Below are 12,500 nucleotides of genomic sequence, written 5' to 3' on the forward strand. Positions count from 1 at the left end.
CATGTATTACGCGGGCTACGACGATTGTGTCCGTGGCTTTTCCTGCGGCGGAGGACTGGAAAAAACAACAACTGGGAAGCTGCTGATGATCCCTGGGTCGAACACGCCCGCTGGTATCCGGGATGCGTCTGATTGATTGATTGATTGATGTGGATACTTCTATAGCGCCTATCCTTGGTCAGAGACCAAGCTCTAAGCGCTTTACATACACGGGGACATTTGCACCACAGGCTGCCTACCTGGGTAGAGCCGACTGACGGCTGCCACTGGGCGCCGGCTCATCATTCGTTTCCTGTGTCATTCAATCAGATTTCAGACGCACACACATACACACTCAGACATGTAACATTTTACGTGTATGATTGTTTTTATTTATTTACCCCGCCATGTAGGCAGCCATACTCCGTTTTCGGGGGTGTGCATGCTGGGTATATTCTTGTTTCCATAACCCACCGAACGCTGACATGGATTACAGGATCTTTAACGTGCGTATTTGATCTTCTGCGTGCGCATACACACGAAGGGGGTTCAGGCACTAGCAGGTCTGCACATATGTTGACCTGGGAGATCGGAAAAATCTCCACCCTTTACCCACCAGGTGCACCGAGATTCGAACCCAGGACCCTCAGATTGAAAGTCCAGCGCTTTAACCATTCGGCTATTGCACCCGTCTACTTTTCTTTTGCGCAAAGGGGGCTCAGTTCGTGGAAATTGTCCAACGAAAGGACAGAATAGGGGACAGGGCCTTTATCAAGGACATTGAAGAAGAAATAAACCTGAAGAAGACAGGCGCAGCTGCTGCTGCTGTCAGTCTGCCAACGCCGCTCAGGAATCCGCTAAGGTCGCTTGGTTCATGCGACAGGAAACTGGCGACGGTCAGTCTGCGGGAGCTGGAAGAGGAGTACGAGACGCTGATCACTGAGCTCACATGCAAGGTCTGCATGGGTGAGAAGAGCTCCATGGTGCCCCTGCCCTGCAGTCACCACGTGGCCTGCGTCAACTGTGCTGTGATCCTGAAACACTGCCCCGTGTGCATGACCTTCATCAAAGGCATCGTCAAGGTCAACTGTACTGTGATACTGAAACACTGCCCCGTGTGCAGGAGCTTCATCAAAGGCATAGTCAAGGTCAACTGTACTGTGATCCTGAAACACTGCCCCATTTGCATGACCTTCATCAAAGGCATAGTCAAGGTCAACTGTACTGTGATACTGGAACACTGCCCCGTGTGCAGGAGCTTCATCAAAGGCACAGTCAAGGTCAACGCGGATTGTTGAAATGGTTCCACTCTACCACGTTGCGTTCAGCATTTAACATGCCCCGATCCTTTACCTTACCTGAAAAATCAAATGAGGATGAGGAGATGCTTTCAATCTCCAGAGGTGAGGACAAATTAAACTGAATGCAAAACAAGAGACGCAAGGCTTTCAAGATTCATTTGTGATACACTTAAAAAAAAAAATCTAATTGTTAAAATGTGTTCTGCATTTATAAAGCTCCGGGTTAAAAAAAAAGAAGTCCTAACCAGATTCGAACCCCACGTGTTCGGGTGAGAAGAAACTGTCTTACCCATTATACTGTTGTGGCTCCTTAACTGACGTTCTAAAATTTAATATTAGAACATACTTTTTTTAAAGGGCGATAAATCAATTGCGGTATTCGCAGTGAAAATGCTGTTTAAATCATATTATTCTGGTGTATCTTGGGCATTCAAAAAATCTTTAAGGGCAATAACAAATTCTTTTTAAGTCCGCGGTAAAGGAGACATGGCTATCGCCGCAATCACACTGACACATTTAGCCGTTTTCTCTAGATCTAGATAGATGTGCAAGTTTAGTCACACCCGCCGGGAATATAGTACGACACGGTCGATTCAATTTCTCTTTTATGTTCATTCTAATTTTATAGTTTTAAAGCTGATATGAAAATTGAGTATTTTGGTGAACTAATAACATGTAGAGCCAAGTACAAGTACATCTAAACGTCGTAAGAAGTGAAAAGGACTTCATTTTGAGAAAAGTCAAGACTGGAAATTTTTTCGTTTCATCGTGATCAATTCAAAGGTATTAACTCGCATGGTTTACAATTTTTAACTGTGAATTCCAACTGATTCTGTGGATATTTTTATGGCAGTTTGGGGCATAATCCAGTAAGTGATGAGGCGTTCACAAATCTTTCTCTGAATAAATATTTAACGATCTCCTTCTCCAACTTTCCATCACATGTAATCGTGTATTGTCCATTGAATATAGGATTGAAGGGGCAGGTCAACAACTTGAAACAAAATGGCGTCGTTCGCGTTCGCGAAGAATATGAGCACGCACTTTGAATGTGTATAAATATGTGTACGCAATTAATTTTTGCCCATGACCTTCAGGGCTCAGCCAACAGATCTGTAAAGTCCACTCGTCGTATTGATTTTAGTATTTTTCGAAAAAGACCACTTGGGCGAATGAACACAGTGAAAGCTCTGTACACTGAGAGTAAAACACACAAGCTTTTTATGTATTGAGTATAATTTCAAAATTTAATGTTTAAAATGAGAAAGATCAGTTTAAAGCAAATTAAGTCCCCTAGCATTAATTACAGAGTAATTTCCCTTTGCACCAAAACGTTTGCAAAATAAATAAAACTTCCATGCTTAGCAAAACAAGTTCATGTTTGAACAAAAAATGATAATAATGACTGCTCTTGTTGTTGTGTCAGAATATCAGATCAAAGTGCCATGTTTAGAGAATACAAAAAATATAAATATAACAGTAAATGCAGTTTGCATATAATTAGGCTTCATTTGTGTGTGTGTGTGTGTGTGTGTGTGTGTGTGTGTGTGTGTGTGTGTGTGTGTGTGTGTGTGTGTATGCCCATCCCACAGGTGCAATATTGTTTTATACAAGATGACTGAAAAGAACTGAATTTTTCCTATCTTTATGCCTAATTTGGTGTCAACTGACAAAGTATTTGCAGAAAAAATGTCAATGTTAAAGTTTACCACGGACACACACACACACACACACACACACACACACACACACACACACACACACACACACACACACAGACAACCGAACACCGGGTTAAAACATAGACTCACTTTGTTTACACAAGTGAGTAAAAAATGCAACTCTTATATACATGAGTGGACTTTTACGTGTATGGCCGTTTTTAACCCCCGCCATGCAGGCAGTCATTCTCCGTTTTTGGGTAGTGTGGTGGTGTGTGGGTGTGTGCGGTGAACGTTTTCATTACCTACCGAACGCTCACATGGCTTACGGGATCTTAAACGTGCGTGGTTTATCTTCAGGTTGCGTGTACACATAAAGAGGGTTCAGGCATTAGCAGGTCTGCACAACTGTTGACCTGTTGAGATCGGAAAAATATCCACCCTTTACCCACGAGGGGCCGTGACTGGGATTCGATCCCGGGACCCTCAGATTGAAAGTCCCAGGCTTTAACCCTCTCCCGGCTGTTGCGGCCGTCGGTGGGCAAAAAGATCCAGTAATCTTTGAATGTGTTTTAAACTCAACAACAAATGCATATATTTACGTATATCTACATTCCATTAGCAATCGTCTTGATTTTATCGAAAATACCTAACTGCATTCTCTCTCTCTCTCTCTCTCTCTCTCTCTCTCTCTCTCTCTCTCTCTCACCCACACACTCACGCACACACATACACATTTCAGCATGCGCACGCACACACACACACTCACACACACACACACACACACACACACACACACACACACACACACACACACACACACACAAAACACACACACACGCTTGAAAATCATAATTTGTTTAACAAACCTGTAACCTAGACTATTGAGTCGAAAATATTATTAAGAACAGGCTATGTTTTAGTGTTGGGCTTGTGGCAAAACATTAACACTCTCCATACGAACGGCGAAAGAGACGACGTTAACAGCGTTTCACCCCAATTACCATCATCAAAATATTGCAAGCGGAACGCTCTTATACTGAAGAGGTGAATGTTGACAAAGAATACCACAATTCTGACGACGGAAGCTAAAGGTTGGGTCATTCAGACACCCACTGGATATCCGAGGGGTCTGTGTAGAGGAGAAGAGAGGACTGGCCGTACTGAGTGAGTTAACGTTTCCAGCTCTCTCCTTTGGCCCGATGTTGGTCAAGAACATTTCCCAGAATAAGTGATGACTTACTATTGCGTGCCACCACCCAAACCAAAATTTCTGACATGCTAAAAAAATAAAATAAAATAAAAAATCTACACAGAGTGTATGTATACACTCCTGAGGCGATATATTCAACACCGAAGGAAAGGAGATTGTTGTTGGTGGACAGAAAGAGAGTACACACACACACGTACACACACACACACACACACACACACACACACACACACACACACGCACGCACACACACACACACACACACACACACACACACACACACGCACGCACACACACACACACACACACACACACACACACACACACACACACACACACACACACACACACACACACACACACACACACACACACGCACGCACGCACGCACACACACACACACACACACACACACACACACACACACACACACAGATAGAGAGAGATTCAGATATTTTAATCCTGTAAGCCCTTTCGGGTCATGGAGGATGTCAAAGCAATGTGTTACAAAATGAATGCTCAACAATGGAACAAGCGCAAGGGATCACCGAGATTTTATTCCATTTTGAAATTATGCGGCCACAGTCCCAACCTTGCACAAAAACTTTACGTATTAACTTGATGAATTTACTTAAATTTAACAAAAAAAAACAATTTTTGCTCCCTGAAAACAGTTTTACACTTACTGCATGCTGAACGAACGTATGTATATTTCTTTGGGGTAGACGTGTTTCTCATTTCATCGTATTTGGGGCATTCTTTAATAACAAAATGAAATTCATCACCAAGTTCATTTCTGTCTTTACAAAGACGTTCTTCGTGGAGAATGCCAAATCTTCTTCCTACTTCAATCAGAAGTCTATGGTTGCAACATCGAAATTTAACCAATGGGTGAACATTTGGCAACTAATAAATGTAAGTATATTTCTCTCATTTAAGGCTGTTTCCTAATTTCTGTACAACAAGCATTTGTTAACTGGAGTATAAAGCTTAACGCCATGCACGGTCATAATTATCGGGTAAAGCCACGCGGACATTTCTGCAAACACACACAGACAGACAGACAAAGACACGCAGAGAGATAAACAGACACCTTGAAACACACAGACACGCACAGACAGACACACAGACACAGACAGGCAGACACACACACACACACACACACACAATATATATATATATATATATATATATATATATATATATATATATATATATATTCAATACTGTTATTTATATTTACATTGTTGTAGGTTAATACTTGTTGATATGCATATGCATATTCTCCTTCCCAAGACAACTCATTCAATACACACCACAACCTCTTAAGACTTTTTCTTATAATATACTTTTCCTCTGATACATAACATGAACTTTTTTTTTCTTCTTTTTTTTTTCTTTTTTTACACTAATATCCACATGCATCCCTTTCCTTTATACACGTTTTTTTTTTAACTCCTTTCCGTCTAAAAACACTTATAGTGAATAGACGTTAAACTGAAGAAAACACACACACAATCGCACGCGTGCGCGTGTGTGCGCATCCAGCGAGTGCACAATCAATTTTAGTTTGGGGATGAGTGCTTTCGTGAAGTCACAGGAGGGGGGGGGGGGGGGCGTGTCAGTATGGCGGGGGGAGAGGGGGACCGTGTCAGTATGGCGGGGGGAGAGGGGGGCCGTGTCAGCATGGCGGGGGGGAGAGGGGGGCCGTGTCAGTATGGCGGGGGGAAGAGAGGGGGCGTGTCAGTATGGCGGGGGGAGAGGGGGGCCGTGTCAGTATGGCGGGGGGAGAGGGGGGCCATGTCAGTATGGCGGGGGGGAGAGGGAGGCGTGTCAGTATGGCGGGGGAGAGGGAGGCGTGTCAGTATGGCGGGGGGAGAGGGGGGCCGTGTCAGTATGGCGGGGGGAGAGGGGGGCCGTGTCAGCATGGCGGGGGGAGAGGGGGGCGTGTCAGTATGGCGGGGGGAGAGAGGGGCGTGTCAGTATGCGGGGGGAGAGAGGGGCGTGTCAGTATGGCCGGGGGGAGAGAGGGGCCGTGTCAGTATGACGGGGGGAGAGGGGGCCGTGTCAGTATGGCGGGGGGAGAGGGGGGCGTGTCAGTATGGCGGGGGGAGAGAGGGGCGTGTCAGTATGACGGGGGGAGAGAGGGGCCGTGTCAGTATGGCGGGGAGAGAGGGGGGCGTGTCAGTATGGCGGGGGGAGAGAGGGGGCGTGTCAGTATGGCGGGGGGAGAGGGGGCGTGTCAGTATGACGGGGGGAGAGGGGGCCGTGTCAGTATGGCGGGGGGGAGAGGGGGGCGTGTCAGTATGGCGGGGGGAGAGAGGGGCGTGTCAGTATGGCGGGGGTGAGGGGGGCGTGTCAGTATGGCGGGGGGAGAGGGCCGTGTCAGTATGGCGGGGGGAGAGGGGGGCGTGTCAGTATGGCGGGGGGAGAGGGGGGCGTGGGCCGTGTCAGTATGACGGGGGGAGAGGGAGGCGTGTCAGTATGGCGGGGGGAGAGGGGGCCGTCACAGCATGACGGGGGGAGAGGGGGGCCGTGTCAGCATGACGGGGGGAGAGGGAGGCGTGTCAGCATGACGGGGGGAGAGGGGGGCGTGTCAGTATGGCGGGGGGAGAGGGAGGCGTGTCAGTATGGCGGGGGGAGAGGGAGGCGTGTCAGTATGGCGGGGGGAGAGGGGGGCCGTCACAGCATGACGGGGGGAGAGGGGGGCGTGACAGTATGACGGGGGGAGAGGGGGCCGTCACAGCATGACGGGGGGAGAGGGGGCCGTCACAGCATGACGGGGGGAGAGGGGGCCGTCACAGCATGACGGGGGGAGAGGGGGCCGTCACAGCATGACGGGGGGAGAGGGGGGCGTGACAGTATGACGGGGGGAGAGGGGGGCGTGTCAGCATGGCGGGGGGAGAGGGGGGCGTGTCCCAAAACGTTTTCCGGAGGACGTTTCATGATCCTGAATAGAGAGATGTTTTCTACTTTTCGTTGTTGTCATTGTTGTTTTTAAGATAAAATTTACATGTGGGTTGTTTTTTGTGATGTTGTTATTGTTGTTGTTGTTGTTGTAATATTTAGTAATAATAATATTTACTTTTTATATAGCGCTATAATACAAGCATAAGCAAGCTGTAGTCGCTTTACAATCCAGTACGTAAAGTGAAACAAGAAACCATATAAACAGTAGTAGAAACATAAAACAGAGTCATTAATATTATATATATAAAAAAAAACAACAACACCACATTGCATAAAACTCACAAAGTAACATGCTAATCAATACTACAACTGTTAGACTCCAACACTCACACTAGCACACACGCACAGACACACGCATGACTAAACGGCTGAGATGACAGCAATAATTTTCACTCTCAGGTTGCTTGCTTTCTCCTTGCTTAGGGCAAAGGAAACGGAAATCAAATGTAATTAATCGGATTGAAATGTTCCCAGACAATATTCTCCTCCAATACTCAGTCCCTCTGACATGCCCTGACATGCATCATCATGCAAACATCAGCAGGTGTGTGTGTGTGTGTGTGTGTGTGTGTGTGTGTGTGTGTGTGTGTGTGTGTGTGTGTGTGTGTGTGTGCATGTTGGAATAAAAGTGCTTTTGCTGTTGTTCTTGTTGTTTTTTTTTGTTGTTGTTGTTGTTTTTGCCTGCGCACGCATGTGCACACGCACGCACACACACTCGCTGTCTCACACAAAGACACATTGACACACACGTTCACACACACACACTCGCTGTCTCACACAAAGACACATTGACACACACGTTCACACACACACACTCGCTGTCTCACACAAAGACACATTGACACACGTTCACACACACACACACTCGCTGTCTCACACAAAGACACATTGACACACACGTTCACACACACACACACTCGCTGTCTCACACAAAGACACATTGACACACACCTTCACACACACATGCGCTGTCTCACACACAGACACATTGACACACACGTTCACACACACATGCGCGCGCCACGACTACCCCTGCGCGCATACATAGCAACTGTGTGTGTGTGTGAGATACGGATACGGATACGGATAGTTTATTCAATAAAGGCCATGGCCCCTCATGAAGGGGGTACAGTGAATCAACATTCAAAATCAAAACCTTACAAATTTCAGAAGTGAATAATAAACTGCAAATGATAATCCACAAATTGGATAATGCACAACTAATAATAATTAACTACATAATACACTGCGAAACTTAAAAGCCTTATATAAGTAAATAGCAAACTGTTTTATAATAGTTTCGTTAGTTGATGACATAAGCATGGCAAGTCGAAATAAAGTAGGGTGTCTATAATATTTTTGTGGAATCCACTCATGTCTAAGGTAATTCAAAGCAGGGCAACACAACACAAAGTGAAGTTCGGTTTCTTCAGCACGTCTGCATAAAGGACAACTAAGATCAGAGACACTGGACTTTCGATAACGATAATGATGAAGAAATATGTCAGAAATTCCAAATCGGAACCTGGTTGTGATGTTTCAAATGCTTATCCATTTTCATTGACAGATAAGTAGGAATAGAGTGTATAGAAATGAACTGTCTGTAAAACTCAAACCTATCGCTATCTTGAACGTGATAAGACCAGTCTTGCCATCTACAGTCAATTAATCTTGTTCGGAGTGCACTAATAAATCCCTTTATGTCCCCTACCCCCTGCTGTAACCAAACATAACCAAATCCCAGTTCATATAATCTAACCCTAACCTTTGATACCCAGTTTACCTTGCCCCTCAAATCTAAATCATATAACATGTTAAATGCTTTTTTCGGCAACCTTGAATCTTCCATTTGTGTTATTTTCAACCAATAGCGAATACATTTTACTGCGGAATTGAGATGTATGGGATATCTTTTTGTCTCCCCATAAATTAAATCATTAGGCGTTTTCATGGTAACTCCAAGAAACTTTTTCAGTGCAAATAAATGAACACTCTCGCAGCAAACTGCAGCATTAGAAATACCCCAAATTTCTGCTCCATATTGTACAATGGTTTGTACCTGGAAATGAAACAATTTAATAAACAGATCAAAAGATTGATTTTCTAAACTTGACAGTTTTTTCATAATACAAAGTAATGCTTGTTTAGCTCTGCTTGCAAGATCTGTACATGCAACTGTGAAACTCAATTTTGTTGAAAAATATATTCCTAAGTATTTATACACATTCACTACTGGCATCGTTATTCCATTATAAGTCCATTTTTCCCTGATTCCTAAATGTCCACCTTTTCTAAATACAATTATGTTGCTTTTTGACATATTTACTTTCAACTGAAGTGATTTTGCAGCTCTAGATAGACTATTTAATTGTGTTTGTAAACCAATCACAGTTTCAGATATCAACACAACATCATCAGCTAAGAGGAGAATTAATAACTCTAGAATCTCACCAGTAAATTGTGCACCATGTTTTCCGTTTCTGACAACTTCTGAAGTTAGTTCGTTAATAAAAAGAGAAAATAATACAGGGCTGCACACATCACCTTGTTTTACGCCAGAAGTGCATTGAATATAATCAGTCATCTTCCCCCCACATCTAACCCTTCCTTTCACACCCGCATACATACTCATAATACATTTCAACAACTTTCCACGAACACCAGTTTTTAAAAGAATAGGCCATAGAATTGTTCTGTTTATGGAATCGAAGGCTTTCTCAAAATCTATAAAAGCCACATACAATTTACGATTCAAAGAAAACTGTTTTTGAATAAAGGCCATCAAAGTAAACATATGATCAACAGTTGAGTAGTTGTGTTTAAATCCTGCCTGGTATTCACCTGTAATATTGTTTTCTTCTACCCATTCTTGCAGTCTCTGATTTATAATTGTACTATACAATTTACTACTTGCATCACAAAGAGAAATTCCTCTATAGTTATTCGGATTGTTCACATCGCCCTTTTTATACAGTGGTAGAACAATAGATTCGGTCTATTTTTCAGGATAGATTCCTCTGTCAAATAACGAGTTAAAAAAAGTTACAAAGAAATTCAAAATCAGGTCAGATTCAGTGGCATATTTTAACAATTCTCCAATTATACTATCAGGTCCTGCAGCTTTACGGTTCTTTATTTTCCTAAATGCACACTTCACTTCTTCTACCGAGATTGGACGATTTAAATAATCTTCTTCATGTTCATCTTGTTCCCATTGCAGTACGTTATCAGAATTTACCTCTTTTGTTAGAAGGGTTTTAAAGTGATCAAACCAAACATCATCAGTAATGTTGTTAGCTGGCTGTTTTCTGTTAAGTGACATTTTACGAACATTGTTCCAAAATTCTTTCTGACTTTTGATAGAAGCAATTAATTCTGTCAACAATATATCATTAAACTGCTTTCGCTTTCTCTTTTGCAAATGTTTATATTCCCGTCTGGCCTTACAAAAACAATGACGATCATCAACAGCCAGAGTACGTCTAAATTTGTTTAACAACCTACGAACATTTCTTCTAGCGCTACGACATTTTGCATCAAACCAATCTTTTGGTTTTAACTTGTCACTGATACTAATTTGTTTCTTCATATGTTTAGCAGCATCCTTAATACAATCATTAAAAAAACTTAACGCTTGGTTTATATCAACACTAATTAGGCTAATTCCTAAGTTTATTTTTTTCTTTAAATTCTTCTGAACGTATGTTATGAATGTATACATCAGCCAAGTCGTCACTCCACACAAATTTTTCTAAAACAAAATCATTTTCAAACTGTGTGTTTTCCAATTCATAACCCCAGCCTGCGAAACGGAGTTCGCAGATCGGATTCAGTTCTGTCAGACAACGTACAAGAATCACACAACAATGCATACATATCACAAGACATAATGAAATAATCATTCACACTGCATCCACTATCCGATATATAAGTGTAGCAACCATTTTGGTCGCCATGACACATTCCATTAATTATACACAAGTCAAGTGCAGTACACATATTCAACAGCAATTTTCCATAGTTGTTAAGAACAGAATCTTCGGAACGTCTATTAATACTAATTGGGTGACTTCTTCGCTGAAACTCTAAATCTCCTGTACTTCCCTGGCAGTGGTGGGAAATATTACATGTCCTGCCATTCAAATCCCCACACAGCAAGATATAAACATCATTGTAAGCTAATGTACAATCAATCAAAAAATCTTCCAGTAACGCAATTCCATTTTCACAGTCAAAATATGCATAGTATGGGGAACCTTCGGGTGGTACATAACAGTACACAAACAACACATCTTTGTCAATACCAAATAATATCTTATCAATAAGTAATGCATCAAAACTATTAGATTTTACATCAACTTGCTTTACGTATGGAACATAAACATCTTTTACAAGACAGACAACTCCTCCCGATCGCCTCCCCTTTTCAGTGAATTTGACTGCAGGAATACAAAAACTGTTGTATCCAGGGAATAATGAAGGTATAAAATCATCAATAAATGTTTCAACTAAACAAACAAAGTCAAACGAGCAAAGATATGAAACAAAGTCACCGTCATGTAATTTTGAAATCAACCCATTCACATTCCAATGAACAAAAGACAAAGGCTTAATTCTACTGTTTTTTTTACACAAACAACAGTTTTATTTTGATTCAGTACATCATTTTTCTTCCGCCTATGTTGACAGACCACATTTTCAGGCGTTGACACACACCGCGAACATTCATCGTCAACTCTTGCACACACACTGTTTCCAACATCAAAAACACGTGCGAGCTCAGGGTCACACTGTCCAACACTGGACGGCAGTGCCGGTGTCACTGTTCTTTTTTCCACCCCATTGGAAAAAGCGTCACTTCTTAAACAAATGGGCTGGCCACTTCCCTATTTAAAGTAAACAAGTTTATCATTATTATCGACAGTGAATTTTTTGCCATCAATCAGAAAATGGTTGAACACCATCGTGGCTCTGTTCCCGTCCTGCCTTGCTTTCTTCAGGTGCGGAGTTAGTCTACGTCTGATGTCTCTTACTCCCTTCGAAAAGTCCTCACCAATGAATATATTTGTACCTTTCAGTTTACCCTTAGCTTTCAGGATATTTACCTTTTGTCTGTAAAAGGTACAGCAGGCAATCACTGGGGAGTCAGGCCTGGAACTCAGCCGGTGAACCCTGTCGAACTCCATCACATCAGTCATGTCCAGGCTGTCAGTAAGGAGGTCCTGCACGACGCCCTTGCAGTCTGCACTGGTCTCGTTGGGTCTCCTGGGCAGGCCGTAGAAGAGGAGGTTGTTACGCTTGGACCGGCCCTCCAGGTCATCGATCCTTGCGTCGCAGTCGGTCAGCTTCTGGCAGAGGTCCTTGTTGGTCTTCTTC

At 43.1% G+C, this 12,500-nt stretch overlaps 2 protein-coding genes across 3 annotated transcripts in view; both read left to right on the forward strand.

Annotated features, from left to right (window-relative positions):
* The window catches only part of LOC143288260 (baculoviral IAP repeat-containing protein 7-B-like), a 1,363-nt gene extending 14 nt beyond the window's left edge, over positions 1-1,349 (forward strand). Inside the window, exons 1-2 of the mRNA XM_076596609.1 lie at positions 1-113; positions 664-1,349. The exon at positions 1-113 is cut by the window's left edge and continues 14 nt beyond it. Of these exons, the coding sequence (XP_076452724.1) occupies positions 1-113; positions 664-1,277 (727 nt within the window). The 3' untranslated portion in view covers positions 1,278-1,349. The remainder of the gene's footprint in view (positions 114-663) is intronic.
* The window catches only part of LOC143288350 (sodium- and chloride-dependent GABA transporter ine-like), an 82,397-nt gene that overhangs the window by 6,107 nt on the left and 63,790 nt on the right, over positions 1-12,500 (forward strand). The window lies entirely within an intron of this gene.

This window comes from Babylonia areolata, chromosome 12 (genome assembly GCF_041734735.1).
Source record: "Babylonia areolata isolate BAREFJ2019XMU chromosome 12, ASM4173473v1, whole genome shotgun sequence".
NCBI classification, from domain to species: Eukaryota; Metazoa; Mollusca; class Gastropoda; order Neogastropoda; family Buccinidae; genus Babylonia; species Babylonia areolata.